The 22,815-nt window shown below is 40.6% G+C and overlaps 1 protein-coding gene across 16 annotated transcripts in view; it reads right to left on the bottom strand.

The window, feature by feature from the left end:
• Positions 1-22,815, bottom strand: part of KANSL1L (KAT8 regulatory NSL complex subunit 1 like) — a 176,944-nt gene that overhangs the window by 136,488 nt on the left and 17,641 nt on the right. For all 16 annotated transcript variants that reach the window (XR_011387126.2, XR_016231905.1, XR_016231906.1 and 13 more), the window contains exon 2: positions 21,444-22,560. Coding sequence is in view for 12 of the 16 variants with exons in the window: in XM_017343073.4 (XP_017198562.4) it covers positions 21,444-22,531 (1,088 nt within the window). In the remaining 4 variants the exon portion in view is untranslated. The remainder of the gene's footprint in view (positions 1-21,443; positions 22,561-22,815) is intronic.

Genomic DNA, 22,815 nt, shown 5'->3' with positions numbered 1-22,815 from the left:
CACACACACACACACACACACACAATCCTAACATAGACTGTATAACATAGTATAACATAGTCTGGGAGCCAAATTTGCACCAACAAGAAGCAGAGTGAGAAAGTAGTACAGCCTCCAATAAGCATATACTCAGAGTACTTTAGGTTGTTATCTTTGAGAAGTAGATAGGATTTAAATATGAGAAAGGAGGACATGGATATTTGGATGGCCAAAGAGGCAAAATGAACAGATTTCTTCTCCTTTATTCACTTCAGTATCCATTCTCCACTACTTTTTTCATAATAGAACTCCTTAAATTTTAACTGAGCCTATAGTATATCAGCTATAGAATTTATTTCCCAACCTTCATGCAGTACAGTCTGGATATATATCAAAATCCTTAACAATAAGAAATAAAATAATATGTGCAATTTCTGGATCTTGCCATTAAAACTGATTGGGTATACCCTTAAAAATGGGTGTGGGGCAGGCATTTGGTACAGCAGTTACGATGCCACTTGTGATACTAGCATCCCATATCCGAGTGCCTGGCTTCAAGTTCTGGCTCTGTTTCTGATTTCAGCTTCCTAGTGTGCACACTGCGGGGCAGTAGATTGATGGCTCAAGTACTTGGGTCTCTCTCACTCACATGGAAAACCCAAAAGGGCTCTGGGTTCCTGGCCTTCATCTGGTCTCGCTCTGCCTGTTGCAGGTATTTGAGGGTGAAAGTCTCTCACTCTCTCTCTCTTGCAGCTTGTCTCTCCCTCCCACCCCCTACCCCTATCTTGTTCTATCTCCTATTCAGAGAAGTAAAAAATGGGTATGGAAATGAGATAGATTACTAGTGAATCCCTTTCAACAATATAAGCGAGGGCATCATCCTAAAGGGTAGTAAAGCTAACAGGTCCTTCTTGCAGAGCCTATCTAACTCTTGACTATTACGTGAAAGAGAAATATATTCTACATATTTATGTTGAGGTCTCCTTATGGTCTCCTTGTTATAGTTTAGCATTAATCTTAACTATCACTACACACTCCTTCAAAAATAAGTTATGGCATTAGGATCACTTAGGTTAGTAAATTATCATTTAAAATGCTCATTGTCTTTAAGAGTAAGCTTTAATAGAATAGTAAGTTATCAATTTTAATATTCTGTCACTTCACTATATACACACATATACTTACAAAACAAAAAAAGCAAAACCTGAGACTATGTTGTGAACCCTAGAAATTTTGGTATGAAGATAGACTAAATTAAGGATGGGCTTATGATGTCCAAGCATAATCTGAGACTAGCACTTCAGAAAGCACAAACAGGCCGGCGCTGCAGCTCACTTGGCTAATCCTTTGCCTGCAGTGCCAGCACCCCGAGTTCTAGTCCTGGTTGGGGTGCTGGATTCTGTCCCGGTTGCTCCTCTTCCAGTCCAGCTATCTGCTGTGGCCAAGGAAGGCAGTGGAGGATGGCCCAAGTCCTTGGGCCCTGCAGGCGCATGGGAGACCAGGAGGGAGCACCTGGCTCCTGGCTTCGGATCGGCACAATGCGCTGGTTGTAGCAACCATTTGGGGGGTGAACCAACGGAAAAGGAAGACCTTTCTCTCTGTCTAAAATAACAAATACAAACAAACAGAGCCAACTTGATATATTATGCGATGACGCAATTCTGTCTGGAACTCTGGCACAAATCAGTGTTTCGACTGCCTAAATTGAAACTATCAGTATTAGTTCAAAAGAACACACACATCAGATGGGCAAATTTAGTTCTCCTACCATTTCCGACCACCCAAGATAAAGCAAAAAAGGAGAGGTTGGGGAATACTTAAAATACATTATTGCTATCATCCCCTTTTTATAGAAAGGATTTTGAAAGCCATAACTTTACAGTCCTCATAGAACATCAAACAATGAAAACGAGGGGTGTATTTTTAAAAGGAAATAAATGAATTTTAAAGGAATCAAAACATATTTGCTAAAAGAACAATTCAACATACACTTTGTATGTATGTCCATGTCTCTGTGTGTGTGTGTGTGAACATGTGCACAAAGTACATGGTTCTTTTGTTCAGGAAACCAAGCAAACATGTAGTGTTTTCAAACTAAACATTCTAAAAAGGCCTGGCTGACAGGGCAAGCAGGGACAGAATACAAGAATTCTGCATTCCATGCCCTGCAATTACAAACCAAAATCTGCTCAGAGGAAGGAACAGCTTTTTCTAATGCATATAAATGGGTTAGTGGTGGCCCTCTTGAACATTATAAAGATCCTTGAAAAGAACTAGAACAAAAGGGATTTTAAAATACCACTGATATTCGAAAAAGTGACTATCACTAAGCCAGAATTGAGTGCAGACATTTCGGTGGTATCATCACACATATATATACATATACACATGTGTGCATATATATATATATATATATATATATATATAGGCACATCACATAAATATCATCTGGAGATAAGACTTACACCAATACATTTTTAACACAAAAGAAATTCCTTCAGAGTTTGTTCAACTGAACTAGGAGTTTCCTCAGATCTTTTAATATACTGGAATCTACAGCAAGACTTAAAATCAATAAACCAGCAATGGGGGAAAGCACTGTTGTGCTCTATTTCATAAATATGAAAATGTATTGTTTTTTTAAATTCAGTAAGCACCTTTTATTTTTTAAAGAAAATGCATTTCTATCTGAAAGGCAAGGAGACTACTACTACTTATCTGTTGGTTCACTCTTCAAATGCTTGCAACAGCCAGCGCTAGCCCAGGCTGAAACCAGGAGTCCAGAACTCCATTTGGGTCTACACATGACAGGAAGGGACTCAAGGACTGGAGCGGCCTCCCCAGATGCACATTAGCAGGAAGCTGGATCAGAAGTGGAGTACCAGGACTCAAACCAGGAGGTCCAATATAGAATGTAGGCATTCCAAGTGGTGACTTAACCACTGCCTCAAACATTCACTTTGAAAATTTAGTTTTTAAAAAGTGCTGATGACATGAATTCTATAAAAATACTACTTTAGGAAATAAACACTATTTGAAGGTGTGGACTTATCTAAGAAAGCTTAAAATTGGGGGCGAGCAATGTGGCACTGCAGGTTAGGCTGCCACCTGCCAGTTCATATCTTGGCTGCTCAGTTTCTGATCCAGCCCCTGCTAACGAATTTGGGAAAACATAAGACGATGTCACAAGTGCCAGTGCCCCTATCACCCATGTGGGAGACCTGGATGGAGTTCCAGGCTCCTGGTTTCAGCCTAGCCCAGCCCTGTTCATTGTGAACATTTACGGAGTCAACCAGATGGAAGATCTCTTTGTATCTATATCTTTCCTTCTCTCTGTCACTCTTTCAAATAAAATAATTTTCTGAAAGCTTAAAATTGGTCTTCAGATGACTATAAAAAATTAGCTTTATTAATGTTGAAATAATCAAAAATGCATATAGTATATATAGTCATAGCACACAATGTGTTTTCATATATGTATACATAGTGAAATCATAATTAATATGAGTTAATTAAAATCCATTCACTTCACAAAATTTATCATTTTTATGGTGAGAATGTTTAAGATCTACTCTCTAAGCAACTTTCAAGTATATAACATACTCATTCTAACTTTCATCACCATGCTGACAACAGATCCACAGAAATTATTCTTCCTAATAGAAACTTTGTACACTTCGACCAACATCTTCCCATTACCCATATCCCCAGAGGCCCTTGGTAAAACTACTCTATTCTCTGCTTGCATGATTTTGACTTCTTTAGGTTTCCCTTCCTGTTGCTGGCTTATTTAACTTAGCACAAGGTCCTCTATGTTCATCTATGTCATAAATTATGAGATGTTCTTTTTGAAGGCTGAATTGTACTTTACTGACACATATATGAGCGTACTTCAAAAAGCTCATAGAAAATTTGAATTAAAAGAAATTTATTTTGGTGCAAAAATTTTTGTAATCTATGCATAACTTTTTAATAATATGAATAATCCATGAACATGCATGGATTTCAAAACTTTTACACCTACATAAACTGATCTTTTAACTCCATTTTCTATTAATTTTTTAACATAGATGCACAGACTTCTTTCATTCATCCTAAGGACATTTAGGATGATTCCATATTTTTATCACTGTAAATGAATATAACATGGGTACAGATACCAGCTCAACATACTGCTTTCATTTCCTTTGGATACATTTCCAGAAGTGGAACAGTTGAAGTATATGGTAGCTCTGCTTTAAAAATTTGAAGAAAATCTGCTTTCCGTAAGGGTTGTCCTGACAGTCCTAACAAAGATTTTTTTTTTTGGCCAGGCAGAGTTAGACAGTGAGAGAGAGACAGAAAGGTCTTCCTTCTGTTGGTTCACCCCCCAAATGGCTGCTACAGCCAGCGCGCTGCACTGATCCAAAGCCAGGAGCCAGGTGCATCTTCTGGTCTCCCATGGGGTGCAGGGCCCAAGCACTTGGGCCATCCACCACTGCCTTCCCGGGCCGCAGCAGAGAGCTGGCCTGGAAGAGGAGCAACCAGAACAGAATCTGGCACCCCAACAGGGACTAGAACCCAGGGTGCCGGAGCCGCAGGTGGAGGATTAGCCTAGTGAACTGTGGCGCCAGCCGAGATTTTATTTTTTTTATTATTTTTTTTTTTTTGACAGGCTGAGTGGACAGTGAGAGAGAGAGACAGAGAGAAAGGTCTTCCTTTTGCTGTTGGTTCACCCTCCAATGGCCGCCATGGCTGGCGCGCTGCAGCCGGCGCACCGCGCTGATCCGAAGGCAGGAGCCAGGTACTTCTCCTGGTCTCCCATTGGGTGCAGGGCCCAAGCACTTGGGCCATCCTCCACTGCTTTCCCGGGCCACAGCAGATAGCTGGCCTGGAAGAGGGGCAACCGGGAAAGAATCCGGTGCCCCGACCGGGGCTAGAACCTGGTGTGCCGGCGCTGCTAGGTGGAGGATTAGCCTATTGAGCCGCGGCGCCTGCCGAGATTCTTTTTCTTTACATCCTCTCCAACACTTACTATCCTTTGTCTTTTTTGATAATAGCCATTCTAACAAGTGTAAGATATATCACTGTGGTTGTAATGTTCTAATTTTGTTTGAAAGACAGAGAGAGAGAGAGAGAGAGAGAGAGAGAGAGGAATAGCAAGAGAATCTTGAATGCCTGCTGGTTCATTCCTAAATGCTTGCAAAAAGCTAGGGTTGGGCCAGGTTGAAGCCAGGAGTCTAGAACTCCAACCCCGCCTCCCACGTGGTTGGCAGGAACCAAAGTTATGGAACCATGACCTGCTGCCTTCCAGGGTACACATTCGCAGGAAGCCTAATCAGCAGCAGAGTAGCCAGGACTTGAATGGACACTCTGATATAAACATCCCAAGCAGCAATTTAATCACTACAATAAGCATTTGCCCTTTCACTGTGGTGTTAATTGGTATTTCCCTGATTAATATATATATTAATTTAATATATTTATATATAAGTAATATATATATATTTAAAGACATTTATTTGAGAGGCAGAGTTACAGACAGGGAGAGACAGGGAGAGAGGTCTTCCATCCACTGGCTCACTCCCATGGGCCATCTTCCACTGCTTTCCCAGGCCATTAACAGAGAGCTGGATTGGAAGAGCAGCAGCCAGGACCTGAATTGGTAACCACATGGGATGATGGTGCTGCAGGTATAGCCTTAACTTACTCCAGATTTTTAGTGGACCTTTAGAGTTATCAATATGTAAAATCACATCATCGACAAACAGAAACAACTTCTTCATTTCCAATTTGGAAGCCTTTTATTTTTATTTTATTGCTCTGGCTAGGAGTTTTAGTACTATGTTGTGTAGATTTTGGATTTTCCCACATTCAGAACTATGAGCCATAACTTTCTGTTGTCTATAAATTTCTAGTTGGGGGCTGGCGCCGCGGCTCAACAGGCTAATCCTCTGCCTAGAGGCGCAGGCACACCGGGTTCTAGTCCCGGTCGGGGCGCCGGATTCTGTCCCGGTTGCCCCTTTTTCCAGGCCAGCTCTCTGCTGTGGCCAGGGAGTGCAGTGGAGGATGGCCCAAGTGCTTGGGCCCTGCACCCAATGGGAGATCAGGAGAAGCACCTGGCTCCTGCCTTCGGATCAGCGCGGCCATTGGAGGGTGAACCAATGGCAAAGGAAGACCTTTCTCTCTGTCTCTCTCTCACTGTCCACTCTGCCTGTCAAAAAAAAAAAAATTTCTAGTTGAGAGTATTTTCTTAGGGCAGCCTGAAATTGACTAAGACAGAACATCCTTATCTTATTTCTGATCTTGGAGGAAAAGCTTTCCAGTTTTCACCACTGAGTAGGATGTTAGCCGTGAGTCTGTTACATTTCACCTTTATTGTAACAAAGTTCATTCCTTCTACACTTAATTTTCCATTTTTAATCAAGAAAGGATGAAAAATTTTCTAAAATGTTTGTACCAGAGTTGTGGTGCAATGGATTAAGTAGCTGTCTACAAAGTTGGAGCCCCAGCTACTCCACTTCCAATTCAGCTCCCTGTTAATGCAGCTGGGAAAGCAGCAGCAAGATGGCCAAATACTTGGGCCTCTGCCACCCACATGGGAGACTCAGATGAAAGTCCTGGCTCCTGGCTTCAGCCTGTCCCAGTCCCGGCTGTTGTGACCATTTGGGGAGTGAATCAGTGGATGTAAAATCTCTTTCACCATCTTTCTCTGTAACTCTACATGTCTAGTAAATAAATGAATCTTTTTTTTTAATTTGTAAAATGTTCTTGCAGCATCTTTGGAGATGGTCATAAAATTTTTTTATTTAAGATTTTATTTGTTTATTTGAGGGGCAGAGTTACAGACAGAGGGAGGGAGAAACAGAGATAAGTCTTCCATCTGCTGGTTCATTCCCCAAATGGCCACAATGGCCAGAGCTGGTCCTATCTGAAGCCAGGAGCCAAGGAGCTTCTTCTGGGTCTCCCATGCAGGTGCAGGGGCACAAGCACTTGTGCCATCTTCTACTGCTTTCCCAGGCCATAGCAGAGAGCTGGATTAGAAAATGAGCAGCCAGGGCATGAATGGGCACACATATGGGATGCTGGTACTGCAAGCAGAGGCTTAACTCACTACACCACAGCACAGACCCTGATCATATAGTTTTTGTGTTTCTTTCTGTTAACATAATACATCATATTTATTGATTTGTTTCTGTTAATTCATCTTTTCATCCCAGGGATAAGCTTCATGTGATCATGGTGAACGATTCAACGTGCTGTTGAATTCAGTTTACTAATTATTTTGTTGAGGATGTCTGTATTCATGTACCACTGATAGTGGTTTGTAATTTTTTTTTTTTATTCTGTAGTGTCCTTGTCTGGCCTTGGCATCCCAGTAATGCTGGGATCACAGAATGAGTTTGAATATTGCCTTCTGTTTTGAACAAGTTTGAGGAGGACTGTTATTAGTTCTTTACATGTTTGACAGAATCCAGCAGTGAAGCCATTAGTACCTGGACTGTTCAATGATGGGAGACTTTTATTACTGCTGCAGTATCCTTACTTGCTGTAAGTTGGTACCAGTTTTCCATTTCTTCATGACTCAATACTGGTAGGTTGTATATGTTTAGGAATTTTTCCTTTGCTCTTAGGTTATCCAATTTTGGAGACAGGATTGTTCATAGTAGTGTCTTATGATCCTTGATATCTCTGTGGTATAGGCTATAGTTTCTTCTTTCATGTCTGATTTCATTTGATTTTCTCCTTTAATTTCATAGTCTGTCAATTTTGCTTTTCAAAAAAATCAACCCTCAATTTCATCGATTTTTTCTATCATTTTTCTAGTCTTTATTTCACTTATTTCTGCTAATCTTTATTATTTTTTATATCAGTTCTTTCTTTGCTTCCTTGAGCTTTAATATTGTTTGAGACATTTCTTCTTTATTAATATAGGCTTTTATTTTTATATCAACTTTCCTCTTACAATTACCTTTGCAGCAGTCCATAAATTTTGGTATGCAGTATTTCCACTTTCATTTCCTTCAAGATATTTTTAAATTTTCCTTTAAATTTATACATTGATCTTGATCCATGATTTGTTCAAGTGCATGCTGCTTAATTTCCACATATTGTAGGTTTACAATAGTCCTTCTGTTAATGATTTCTACTTCTATACAATTTTGGTTGGAAGACATACCTATCAACTTCAATCCTTTTTTTTTGAGACAGGCAGAGTGGACAGTGAGAGAGAGAGAGACAGAGAGAAAGGTCTTCCTTTGCCTTTGGTTCACCCTCCAATGGCCACTGCGGGCGGCGCACCGCACTGATCCGATGGCAGGAGTCAGGTGCTTCTCCTGGTCTCCCATGGGGTGCAGGGCCCAAGCACCTGGGCCATCCTCCACTGCACTCCCAGGCCACAGCAGAGAGCTGGCCTGGAAGAGGGGCAACCGGGACAGAATCCGGCGCCCTGACCAGGACTAGAACCCGGTGTGCCGGCGCCGCAAGGCGGAGGATTAGCCTAGTGAGCGGCGGTGCTGGCTCAACTTCAATCTTAAGATGTGTTTTGTGGCTTAATGCACGTCTTATCCTAGAGAATATCCACATACACTTAAAAAATGTGTATTTACTGCTATTGGATGCAATTTTCTGTATTATTGGGTCTATATGGTCTAAAACATAGATCAAAATCCATTGTTTCCTTTTAGATTTTCTGTCTGGATGATTTAACTCATTGTTGAAAACAGGATATTCAAGTTTACTACTATAACTGTACTGCAATCTATCTGTTCCTTCAGATATATTGTCTCACATATTTAGGTAGTCTGATGTTGGACATATATACATACATATATTAAAATTACACAAACATACATTTACATATATATAATAATTTTCTATCCTCTTGATAAATTAGGTCCTTCATCAATGTATTATGACCTTTTTGTCTCTGTTACAGTTTTGACAAAAGCCAATTTTTTTTTTTAAAGGCTTAAAAGCAGTGTTACAGAGGGAGAGACAGAGATCTTCCATCCACTGGTTCACTTCCTAAATGGCTGCCTAGCCAGGGACCAGGCTGAAGCCAAGATCCAGGAGCTTCTTCCGAGTTTCACATGTGGGTGGCAGTAGCCCAAGTTCTTAGGCCATCTTCTGCTTCTTTCCTGGGCACAAATAACAGGGAACTGGATTGGAAATGGAGCACTTGGGACTTGAAGTAGCACACATACAGGCAGAGCCTTAAACTGCTATGCCACAGTGCTGGTTTCCAGAGTCTATTTTTTATTTTTTTCTCATGTAAGTGTAGTTACCCTTGCTCTCCTGTCTTTCATTTGCATGGGATATCCTCTTTTTTCATCTCTTCAAAGTCAGCCTATGTGTTGTGTCCTTGAAGCTGAAGCACAGAGTTGGGTTCTATTTTATTTAATCCCTTCAGCAACTCTATGTCTTTAGATTGGAGAATTCAATCTATCTATATTCAAGTTAATTATTGATAGGTAAGGATTCAATAACTGCCATTTTGTTAATTGTTTTTGGTAGAACCTTTGTTATTTTTTCTTCACTTGTTGCTTTCTTTGGCGATTTGATGATTTTGTTGGTTTTGATATTTTATTGGCTTTAATTTTTTTCTCCTTTCATCTATCTACTAAAGGATTTTACCAGGCTTACAAAAAATGTTTTATAGTTATGAATCTATTTTAAGCTGATAACAACTCCAATCACAAAAGATACATTTACCAGCCCCTTTTATGTTTCTGATGTTACAATTTATATCCTTTTATATTGTGAATCCTAGGGACCAGTGCTGTAGCCTAGCAGGTTAAGCTGCCACCTGAAACACTGGCTTCCTGTATGTGGACTGGTTTGAGTCCCAGCTGCTCTATTTCCAGTCCAGCTCCTTGTAGCCTGGGAAAATGAGTGAAGATGTCCCAAGTGCTTGGGCTCCTGCACCCATGTGAGTGATATGAATGAAGCTCCTAGCTCCTGGTTTCAGCCTGGCCTAGTCCTGGTTATTGCAGCCATTTGGGGAGTGAAGCAGCAGGTGGAAGATCTCTCTGTCTCTCCCTCTGTTTCTGTAACTGTCTTTCAAATAAAATAAATCATTAAGAAAATACATACTGCGAATTTTGTAACAAATAATTGGGACTACTAAGAGTTTTGTTTTTTAACCTTCATCTTAAAGATGTAAGTGATTTACAAAATAGTTACTTTTACTAGCAAGTTTTGCACTTTCATGTTTTCACATTACTAACATTTTCTCCCACCTTGAAGAACTCCCTTTACCATTTCATGTAAGGCAGGTCTGGTGTTGATCAATCATTCAGCTTTTGTCTGTCTTTAAGATCTTGTCTCTCCATTTCTGAGGGTCAGTTTTGCTTTGCACATATCATCCCACACACTCCTTTTCTGAAGTTTCTGTTGAGCAATTAAGTAATATATTCCTTGGACTTTCATTGTACATGACAATCTTTTCTCTTGCTGCTTTCAAGAATCTCTGATTTTTGAATGTTTCACTTCAATATGACTTGATGTCATCTTCTTTGGTCTGAATATGATCAGAGGCCTTTGACTTGCTTGTACCTAGATTACATATCTTTCCCCAGATTAGGGAAATTTTCATTCATTATTTATTTTTTCTTTTTTTTATTTTTAATTATTTTTTATTTTTATTTTTTGACAGGCAGAGTGGACAGTGAGAGAGAGAGACAGAGAGAAAGGTCTTCCTTTGCCTTTGGTTCACCCTCCAATGGCCGCCGCGGCCGGCACGCTGTGGCGGGCGCACCACACTGATTTGATGGCAGGAGCCAGGTGCTTCTCCTGGTCTCCCATGGGGTGCAGGGCCCAAGCACTTGGGCCATCCTCCACTGCACTCCCAGGCCACAGCAGAGAGCTGGCCTGGAAGAGGGGCAACTGGGACAGAATCCGGTGCCCCGACCGGGACTAGAACCCGGTGTGCCTGCGCCGCAAGGCGGAGGATTAGCCTAGTGAGCCGTGGCGTCGGCCCCATTATTTCTTTAAAAACCTTTTCTGGGACTTACACTGTGGTGCAGTGGGTTAACGCCCTGGCCTGAACTGCCGGCATCCCATATGGGCGCCGGTTCTAGTCCTGGCTGCTCCACTTCCAACCCAGCTCTCTGCTATGGCCTGGGAAAGCAGTGTAAGAGACCCAAGTGCTTGGGCTCCTGCACCCACATGGGAGACCCGGAAGAAGCTCCTGGCTCCTGGCTTCGGATCAGCACAGCTCCAGCCATTGCTGCCAACTGGGGAGTGAACCATCGAATGGAAGACCTCTCTCTCTCTCTCTCTGCCTCTCTGGTTAACTCTTTCAGATAAGTAAATCTTTTTTAAAAATATCTTTTCTATTCTCTCTTCTTTTCCTAAATTCCTATAATGCAATTGATGGCTCCCTTGAGAATGACTCACAAATGCCATGTGCTTTCTTTATTCCTATACAATTTTTTTCTTTTGTATCCTCTGGTTAGTTTTCTGTTTTACGTATTTCTGAAAGGCCAAGCGACAGGGCATGGGGAGACAGAGACAGGAGAGAGAGAGAGACAGTGAGACAGAGGTGGGGAGAGGGAGGGAGGGAGGGAGAGATAGAAAGAGAAAGGGGGAGAATATCTTTCATCTGGTGTTTCAGTCCCCAAATACCTGCAATAACTGGGGCTGGACCAAAACCAGGAGCCTAGGACTTCATCCAGGTCTCTCATGTGGGTGGCAGGAACCCAAGTACTTGAGTCATTACTTGCTATCTCCCAGGGTGCTCATTAGCAGACAGCTGGGATGAAAGTAAAGTGGGAACCCCAACACAGGCAATCCAATATGGGATGCTGGCATCCAAAATGGCATCTTAACAATTGTACCACAATGACCTTATCCCCAACTATATTTTTAAATAATGTGTCTTTCAGTTCAGGTTTATACTCTTATTAACTGTGCTCTTAATAGTTCTATTGCATTTTTCATTTCTTTCATTGTATTTTTCAACTTGAGAATTTGGTTCTTTTTTATTTTTTTAAAAAAGTTACTCATTTGAGGCAGAGGCACAGAGATAGACAGAGGAAGAGATTGAGACAAAAAGTCCCCATCTACTGATTCATTCCCCAAATGAATGCAATGGCTGAGGCTGGGCCAGACCTATGCCAGTAGTCATGAACTCAAGCCGTGTATCCCACACAGGTTGCAGGACCCAGTCACTTGAAGTATCACCTGCTGCATCCCACCCTGAAATCAGCTGGAATCAACAGCAGAGCAGCGACCTAGGTATCTTGATAGGAGATGCAGGGATCTCAACCAGCACCTTAAGTGTTAGGCCAAGCATCTGCCCTCTTTTTTTTTTCTAATTAATTGTTTGAGACAGGGAGTGGAAGGAGGGGCAGTTTGAATGCCCATCTGCTGTTTCTTTCCCCAAGTGCCCACAATAGCTGCGGGTGAAGCCAAGAGCCAAGATCAAGGTCTCCCACATAGATGGAAGAAGCCCAACTACTTGAGTCATTACTGCTGCATCCAGTATCTGCATTAGCAGGAAGCTGGAGTCAGGAGCCAGAGCCAGACAACAAACCCAGGCACTCCAATGTGGGATACAGGCATCCAAACAGCACCTTAACTGCTAGGCCAACTGCCCAACCTTAGGTCTTTTGTTGATTTCAATTTCTGTTATACTTCTTGCTTTGCTTGTATATTGGTTTCCTGAGTTTTTGAGTTGTGTTCTCTTGTAGTTTACTTAGCTTCCTTTCAAAAAATACTTCCAGCTCCTCTGCTTTGGATCTGGCTTCCTGCTAAAGCACCTGGAAGCAGCAGATGGCAGCTCACTTACTTGGGTCCCTGTTACACATGTGGGAGATCAAGATGAAGTTCCTGCCTCCTGACTTTGAAATGGCCCACCCCAACCATTTGTAGCCATCTGGGGAGTGGGACAGTGAATGTCTTTTTGTTCTTTCTACCTTGTCACTCTTCCTTTCAAAAAAAAAAAAAAAAACAACTGAGTGAAGTTCAACAGTTCTGGCTTCTGCAAGGGCACAGCAGCATAATCTCAGTACGGCTCTATGTGCAAAGGTAGGCTTGGCAAACACTGCAGGTGTCTTCAAGGAGCTATGAATTTCATGCTCACAGCAGCAAGGGTTGATGAATTCTTCAGTGCCAAAGGCTGTTTAGGGCTTCTAATCTCTTTTTTTCCTACAATGGATATTGTGATCCAATGGATCACTTCTTGTCACTGCGTCTGGCTTACACATATGCTTGCATGGTGGCAGCAATGGTGTCTGACATGCAGCATCTAGTGAGCAGCCACAGAGGTGGGGTTTATAGTACAGGCATATGGAAGGGATCATGGCTTCAGTGCTTGCAATTGCAGAGGCATCCATGCCCAGGATACTGGAACCCCACTGTCACATTGGTAACAGCATGCAAGGTGTTATTTCTTACAGAAGTCAGGGAACTGGGGTCCACAAAGCCAGCATGTGCAGAAATACGGTTGCTCCAGAGCCTGATGCATGGGCTCCCTTACTGTGGAAGCAGAGCCAGTATCTCCAGTGTGAACATACACTGTATAATTGCAGTTCTATGATTCTGAGTTGCAGAACATCCTGCAGTGGTAGTGGTTCTATTACACCTCAGATTCTACTTGAGATGAAGGTACATGAGGAGCTACTGGGATTCTGGGATATGGGAAGTAGGCTAGCACACTGTGATGATGACTAAGATGTCAGAGGCACAGGTGCCCACAGAGTGGCAATAGAGCCCATGTAGCACAGGTGCATTTACAATGACCCAGGTTCCATGGCCAGCCTGAAGAAGGAGTGGCTTTGATGCCTGAAGTTAGAGTACACATGATGCAGCCATGGAGCAGATTCTGGTGTGTAGTACCACGAGTTAAAAAGAGCTGGTGTGTGGGGAATTTGTGGTGTTGAAAAGGTAGAACTTTCAAACCTGAATTGGCACAACAGCAGCTCCTTTCTGATGGTGGGAAGTGCAGCAGCATCTCCTCCTCCAGGTCTGCAGCACTGATGGTTGTCGTTTACCTCAGAGGCAAAAGATGCCAGTGTTGTCTGCAAAACAGGCTCCTGGTGACCACGGTAGCGCCTGCTGCATGCCTGGTACAGACAGCTCCTCCCCTTCTCAAGTGCTTCAGTTTTATTTCGTAGCTATCTTCAGATATTTCCAGTATGTGACTGTCCCCAGCTATCCTTTCTATGCAGTTTTTACATTTTTTTCCCTTCACTGTGTTGCTGCACAGTGAACTCCTCAGGTCTCTCAAGGGTATTCTCATGCATGAATAGATTTCTATGTGATTTTTGTGGGAGGATAAAGGCTGGCTTCTCCTAATTTGCTATCTTCTGATACCACCCTTCTGAGCTGTGCTTGCTTGTCAAAATTACGAAAGCTAGGCTGATGATTTCATCCTGTGAATATACAACTACTCCAAAGAGGCTTATTATTCTGCTTACCCTAGACAGGATATACCTACCATAGTTTTTTCCTATGAAGATAATTTGCTTTAAAATTACAGGTACATAGGATTTTTAAGTGATGACAATTATAAAACTAGCATTAAGAAGGAGTATTACTTATAATCACCTAAAGAGTTTTTTAAACAGTATTGTGCAAAAGGATGTTTCTCCATCTCTCCCCATTATATAATAATCAAGGCAATCTAAACAACAGTTGAACTTGGTCATGCTCAGATGTGCAGGGGGTGAAGAAGAAAGGACTTATTTAATAAGCCAGAGCAAGATTAAAAGAAATGCATACATATACAAACAAGGTGAAGCTTTTTAAATGGAAAACTTCTACTTCATAGTAATAAAGTTTCTTTTCATAGTTAAGAGAAGACAAACATGGGGCTGGCGCTGTGGAACAGTAGGCTTAGACTCCACCTGTGGTGCCAGCATCCCATATGGGTGCTGGTTTGTGTCCTGGCTGCTTTTCCTCTAATCTAGCTCTCTGCAATGGTCTGGGAAAGCAGTGGAAGATAGCCCAGGTGCTTGTGGAACACCCGGAGGAAGCTCCTGGCTCCTGGCTTTGGATCAAGATGGCTCAGCTCCAGCCATTGTGGCCATTTGGGGAGTGAACCAGCGGATGGAAGACCTCTCTCTGTTTCTCCCTCCTTCTATCTCTCTGTAACGCTACCTCTCAAATAAATAAATAAATAGATCTGTACAAAAAAGAATACAAACACAACTTGTTCTATGCCAGCTAGTCTTCAGATACAGTATTATAGCCTAAAGTACATGGTGTAATAATCCAGGTTATTTCTTCTGCCAAACACGGAGCCTATCTAGGAACCACACAATCTATGAAGATCACAAATTATAAATAAGTCTTTTAAAAAATGAATGAGCTTGCGGCTGGCGCTGTGGAGCAGGGGGTTAACTTCCTGGCCTGTGGTGCCGACAATCTCATATGGGTGCCGGTTCTAGTCCCTGCTGCTCCACTTCCGATCCGGCTCTCTGCTATGATCTGGAAAAGCAGTAGAAGATGGCCCAACGCCTTGGGCCCCTGCACCCGCGTGGGAGACCAGGAAGAATCTCCTGGCTCCTGTCTTCGGACTGGCACAGCTCCAGCCTTTGCGGCCAACTGGGGAGTGAACCATCAGATGGAAGATTTCACTCTCTCTCTCTCTCTCTGCCTCTCCTCTCTCTGTAACTCTTTCAAATAAAATAAATAAATCTTAAAAAAAAAAAAGAATGCGCTTATGTTAATTGAATTATTACTTTCTTCAAAAGTGTCCACATGCACCAGTGTAAGGTATTTCTTGACCATTTTTTACTTGCTAATAATGCATTGCACGACTACACTTTTGAATTGCTGCCTTTCACTTCCCTTCTGCTTGTCCTCTCACAAAATGGAAAAAGCTCTTCATTTAAGTATCATTGAAAATTCTCTAGAATTGTTTTCCATTCAACTTTTTGTTGAGTGAAATAAAACAAAGTCAAGCTTCTCCCATCTATTTTAGAAGTACAGAGAATAAAAGAGATCATGAATGCAAAAACAGTTTGGTAAGCACATACAAATACAAAGGAACTCTTGTTTGCAATTTATCAGCGGAATATTATGAATTTCTTTACCCTTTGAATCTCACACTGAGTTCCTCTTGCTATTTATCCATTTCCTCAAAGGGGAATATGAGATCACCTGGCTTTTCAGTTCTTTTCCTTTCCACTGGCAAAAGAGTAAAGCAGGAACAAAACCATGCGCATTCATTTCTGTTGCTCTGTAAGAAACTACTTTGTTATTTCTGTTTTTCATTCTGGAAAGCTTCGCCCAACAGCTCTAACTTATCAACAATTCTCCTTTCTTGATGAATGCCTAAATCTGTTAAAAAGAATTTCCTTATTAAGCCTGCTTATTTACATATCTGAATGAAATCTCAAAGAAAAATTGAATAGATGGGGACTGGTCTGGATTTCCCCCCTTCCCCGAATATTTGAGACAGTTGTGTGATTTGGAAGATACTGGCAGGTTTCCTGGAATAGGACAAGGAACCGTGTTTCTTCATTTTCTAAAACTTCAGAGGATCAAAATAGGCTTGTGTCAAAAATCTGTGAGTTTCTCCAACATTCATTCTGGAAGAAAATAACTGATCATCATTCCCTAGGAGAAAAGAGAAGAAATGCTAGAATCTGCAGGCTCTACTATCAGAAGAGAAATAAGATAATGATAGCAGATTCTTATCAGTGACCCACCCACATGCCCTCATATTTCACTAGTTCAATACACAGAGGGCTGACTGTTAAAACTACCAGCACCTACAGTTCATTAACTAAGGGCTTCTTTTTTATTCTTGCTAGAGCTTGCTTTGCCACTCAAGTGTTAGAATGAAGTCAGGGAATTAATGCTACCACAACAACCTTCAACCAATAACTGACGAGACTGGTAAACAAATAATCATGCTCCTGACTTCTCAAAGTGTAGTTAACTCTAAGGCATGTCTATTTACACTGCTCCTCAAATTTTCCTCAGCAATATAAGCTCAAATAAATTGCTTGATAAAGCAACTTTTAGTGGCATCCTTTTCAATGCCTTATTATATATTGGCACTTTATAATTTATATTTCCTCTAATCATTTCCAGAGTTCTTTAGGTAGATAAGACAGGAGGAATCTGATTCAGAAATGTTAAGATTAACCTTGCTTAGGATCATATAGCAAGTCATCTATCTAAATGATGTCCAGAACTTCAGCTCCTTCAGCAAAGGAAAAGAAAAATGTAAAATGTGAGTGGGGGAAAGGAGATATTCTTTACATACTATAGTTCAAACCGACAAAAAAAATGCTCCTATTATCCTTTCTGAAGAAAACTGACTTTTTTCCTTCTAACAAATACTAGCTTCTCAATCAATAACTATTTTTAGCCTATCAATACTGTCATTATGAATTAACCTACTGCCTACATTTTTAGAGGGAAAGTAAAAGAGGTAAATCAAATATTTACTTAAACCAACAATGGTAATGATAATGACTAATATGCATTCTTTCCAATTTCCTAAAACAATTATATTCCTTCACAGAAAATTTCCTGATCAAAGTGAATAAATTTATTTTCCTATCAGGGCTGTAAACTGAAACAAAAATAGAAGGCATATAATGATAATATAATCTAAGGTTTTAAGGTAATTATATTTTACTCATCAGTTTTTAAAAATTACAAATGTTAGATGTTATAATAAAACCAGTACTTTAAGTGTCCATATTTTGGAATAGTTCACTCATTCATTCCAGGAACACACATTCATGTATGATCTAAAATGTACAAAATACACCTTGTGGCTAGTATGGAATTAGAAACAAAAGAAAGAGAAGAAAAAAACAGCAGGTAAAGTTAATGCAACTCCAGAATGAATGAAGAAAAACATCATATCCTGTTGTCCCTCTTTGTCCATGTGGATTTGTTCCAGTACTCTGGAAGACAACAAAAATCTATGGATGTTCAAGTTTCTATATAAAATGTTGTACTATTTAAATATACAGACACACATCCTCCTATATAATTTAAATCATCTCTATATTACTTATAATACTTAATACAATGCAAATGTTATATAAATAGCTGTAATACCGTATTACTGCGGGAATAATGACAAGGAAGTCTGTACATGTTTACAAAAGATGCAATTTTTTTCTAATATTTTGACCCATGGTTGGTTGAATCCACAGATGTGGAATCTACAGGTCCAGAGATTCAACTGTATATATACAGAAATTTTACATATTGTCATCTACAATTTTATATCTATATAACTACACATACATATACAGAAATATTCATTTACTCAACAAATATCCACAACCACTAAACCGAAGACAATGCCATGTAATAGGTATACAAAAGTAGTAAGAGTAATATTTTCCCTCAAATTGCTTAAAATCAAGTTGAAGTAAACTTTAGTAACTCTGAAGTTGTTACTTAATTTGAGGAGTTCTTATATTCAGTAGAGGTAATAAAAATCTAATTAAGCCGGCGTCATGGCTCACTAGGCTAATCCTCCGCCTTGCAGCGCTGGCACACCAGGTTCTAGTCCCGGTCGGGGCACTGGATTCTGTCCCGGTTGCCCCTCTTCCAGGCCAGCTCTCTGCTGTGGCCAGGGAGTGCAGTGGAGGATGGCCCAAGTCCTTGGGCCCTGCACCTGCATGGGAGACCAGGAGAAGCACCTGGCTCCTTGCTTCGGATCAGCGCGGTGCGCTGGCCACAGCGCGCCGGCCGCGGCGGCCATTGGAGGGTGAAACCAATGGCAAAAGGAAGACCTTTCTGTCTCTCTCTCTCACTGTCCACTCTCCTGTCAAAAAAAAAAAAAAATCTAATTAACATTAAGATTCAGAGGTGGGCATCTGGCTGAGCTATTAGGACTCTGGTTGAGATTCCTACATCCCAGGGCCAGCACTGTGGCGCAGCGGGTTAACGCCCTGGCCTGAAGTGCTGGCATCCCATATGGGCGCCGGTTCTAGTCCCGGCTGCTCCTCTTCCGATCCTGCTCTCTGCTGTGGCTTGGGAAAGCAGTAGAAGATGGCCTAAGTTCTTGGGCCCCTGCACCCACGTGGGAGACCAGGAAGAAGCTTCTGGCTCCTGGCTTCAGATCGGCGCAGCTCTGGCTGTTGTGGCCATCTGGGGAATGAACCAGCAGATGAAAGACCTCTCTCTCTGTCTCTACCTCTCTCTGTAACTCTTTCAAATAAATAAAATAACTCTTAAAAAAAAAAAAGATTTCTACATCCCATATGAAAGTGGGTTTAATGTCCACCTTCTGACTATAGCATTTCTGCTAATGCCAAGCCTGAAAGGCAGCAATAATGTTTCAAGTAAATGGGTTCCTATAACCCAGGCTCGAACCAGCACCCATATGGGATGCCAGCACTGCAGGCAGCTGTCTTACCCACTATGTCAGCGCTGGCCCTGGCCTAGTAAGTTTTGTAGCCATAGTATAAATTGAATATAATATTGAGAAAGCAACAAGGTACAAGAGAATAAGCATGGGTTTAGACTTATACATACATAGCAAAGTCTGGTTGTACCACTTATTTGGCTTTGACTAGGGGCAAGCTGCTTAACCATGCTGAGTTTGTTTCTTCTTAAATGAAACAAAGATAAAAACAATTACTTCCCAAAAGTTGTTGAAATAATTAAATGAGATATTATATGTAACTAATTAAAACAATGCCAGCCAGAAAAATAAACTTTAACTATTTTAACTCCCACATCCAAATAATTTTTTTAAAGAGCTATTTTATTTATTTGAAAGTCAGAGTTACAGAGAGAGAAGGAGAGGCAGAGAGAGAGAGGTCTCCCATTCTGTTGGTTCACTCCCCAAATGACCACAATGGCCAGAGCTGAGCAGATCCGAAGCCAGGAGCCAGGAGCTTCTTCCAGGTCTCCTACATGGTGCAGGGACCCAAGGACTTGGGCCATCTTCTACTGCTTTCCCAGGCCACAGCAGAGAGCTGGATTGGAAGAGTAGCAGCTGGGACTAGAACCGGCACCCATATGGGGTGCCAGTGCTACAGGCTGGAGCTTTAACCTGCTGTGCCACAGTGCCAGCCCCTACCAAATAAATTTCAATGGCTACTGGAGGCTAATGCCTATCAGCAAAGATACAGATGTTTTTCTATCATCTCAGAAACATCAACTGGACAGTTATTTTGGAATGTTACCATAGTGTGATAACACACTAGCTTTTCTCTACTTTTTACAAACTATCTAGATACCTTTCTTTCAAGTAAATGGCCAAGAGGGCAGAGGTTGTGAATATTTAATCCACAAGTGAACCTCTAGTGTCTAGCACATCATAAGCACTTGATGGGTATATTATGGTAGATACTTTAATTTTATTTTACTTAATTCAGCAAAAATATACTGAGTTAGTGGAGGCTATATCTTAAAGTTGTGGATACAATGCATAAATAAATAGTATTTTTTTAAAAAAAAGTAGCAGGTCAACTCACATATATTCTGAACTGCTAAACTCCAAAAGCTAAAGAAGATTACCTATGTGCAAACTTTAAGTTATTTTACTTTCAGTTATATAGGAATTAAGCCTTTATTTTATTCAAGAATGGAAAAGAATGGTTATTTATAGCTTTTTGGTTTTTATTATTCCTTTTTGAGTTTTCCTAGGTAGAACAGTTGAGTAATTCATTTTTAAATAGTATGTACAGTCAGCTCTCCATATCCACAGATTATATTCATGTACTCAATGAACCAAAAATCTAAAATATTTTTTAAAAGGGGTGGCTATTTGGTTCAGAAGTTAAGTTGTTGCTTAGGATGCCCACATCCCATTATGGGCATGCCTGGTTTTGAGTTCTGGCTCCTTCACTTCCAATTAAGCTTCCTGCTAATGTGCATACCCTAGAAGGTGGCAGAGATAGCTGAAGTACTTGGGTCCAAACCACCAATGTGGGAGACTCAAATAGAGTTCTAGGCTCCTGGCTTCAGCTTGGCCCATCCCTGGCTATTTCAGGCAATTGGGGAGTAAACAGCAGATGCAAGATCTCTGAACTCTGCCTTTTAAACAAAATAAAAATAAATTTTAAAGATTTTAATAAAATATTTTTTAAAAATTGTACACATATTGAATATGTACAGACTTTTTTCCTGTCATCATTCCCTATATCATAAAACAATTATTTACACATTTACATTGTATTAGGTATTATGAGTAATCAAGAGATGATTCAAAGTATATCAGAAAAAAAAAAAGTATACCAGAACATAAGGTAGGCTATATGCAAATACTATGCCATTTCATATAAGGCATGTGAGAATCCATGGATTTTGGTATCCATGGGGGTGGGGCAGGACTAGAATCAATCCTCAGTGGATACTGGGGGATGACTGTATATATTCACACACAATAGTTTAATGAACAAAACATTTCAAACATTTACCAGTTTTATAATTTAAAGATTATAGCATTAAGATTTTAGAAAATCCACTTCCTTTTAACATATTTTGAAAAAAAGACAATTGCTGCCACATACAGAACAAAAAAGGTCTAATAATAATTTTGCACTTACACTGCCACATTTTTTCTAATGGCATATTCATCCAAATCGTCATCAGAGCTGCTATCAGTAGCATCAGAATCCAGCCCCTCTTCAACATGAGACAACAACCCTGTAGCAGACAGTGCAAATCTTTGGATTTCTGCAGCTGTACACTGTGCAAAGCCATTTTTTGTATCATTCCACAATTTATTCTCTGCAGTCAATATATTAACTTCTGGCTTAACTTCAGTGCATTTAGCTGAAGTATTATCCATAATTGTGGTAGGTTCATGAAAGATCTTCATGTTGGGGAGCTGATGCTTCACAGAAAATTTCATTTGCTGACCATAGTGCTTAACAACATGCTTTGCCAGGAGCATCTGCAAATGTTTCTGAGTTCTTCTAGCCTGGCTAAGTAAAATTTTCTGTTTGCTTACACAGTGAAGTAGCCGAGCATTCACTTCCTCCTCTTTTTCAGCAGCTGTGGAACTAATAAGAACATTTGAGTGGCCAGGTCCAATTTTCTTTTGAGCACAGTTCAATGAACCCTTTTTAATCTCAGCATCACTAAGCTTATCCAAAAGTGCCTTCTTTTGGTACCATTTACAGTTTTGCAGTTGCACTTTATCTGCATTCGTGTCTTTGGTTATATTTGAATCCAAAATAATTTGTATGTCTTTCATGCACTGACTTGTGGTATCTGATAGAGGTTCTTTTGTGATGAACTCTTCAGAGTGAGAATGGCAGATTTTACTTAACTGAATGTTTTTGCCATTACACAATATGCTTTTCAGTTTATTGCAACTGGGCTCCCCTGATGCCTTTTGGTTGTAACTCTCAGTGTATTTATTTAATGCGGAATTAGAACTCATTAAAATCACTGTCTGATAATGTTTTGAAGACTGTGGGGAGCCAAAATGTTTTAAATTCACAAAATTAGTATTAAGAGTAGATTCAGAAGTAGGAAATCCCAGCATCTGAGAGAAAGTGTCTCGCGTTAGCTTTTCATCCACAGTTCTTGGACTTTCAATGCATAGCATCTTGTCAGACTCCATGGCACTTGGCAAAGATGAAAAGAAGATTCCCTTTGTTGTTGCCTCCCTCAAAGCTGGGGTCATGGCGATTCCTGCAGAGAATTTCCGGAAACCTAAAATAAAGTAAAAATAAATGATCAGATATCCATAAAGAAGTTTTATGATTATACTTTTCTCAAGGCCAACATTTTTTATGTCTGTGATTAAAACACGTAAACCCAAACTCCTCCTTTATCTCCCAAATCCCAATATTATCTCAATAACTACTAAGCTATTCTTCACTCTGACTCTTGGCCTACTATCCAAAAATTTTTACTAAAGTTTCATACTACTTAGCACAGCATATGTGCCCAGAGAATATTTGTGGA

The sequence above is a fragment of the Oryctolagus cuniculus genome, chromosome 3, assembly GCF_051225735.1.
Source record: "Oryctolagus cuniculus isolate XC-2025 breed Fujian yellow rabbit chromosome 3, ASM5122573v1, whole genome shotgun sequence".
Taxonomy (NCBI): Eukaryota; Metazoa; Chordata; class Mammalia; order Lagomorpha; family Leporidae; genus Oryctolagus; species Oryctolagus cuniculus.
The sequence above is the reverse complement of the archived record's forward strand: the minus strand, read 5'-3'. Positions and strand labels throughout refer to the sequence as shown.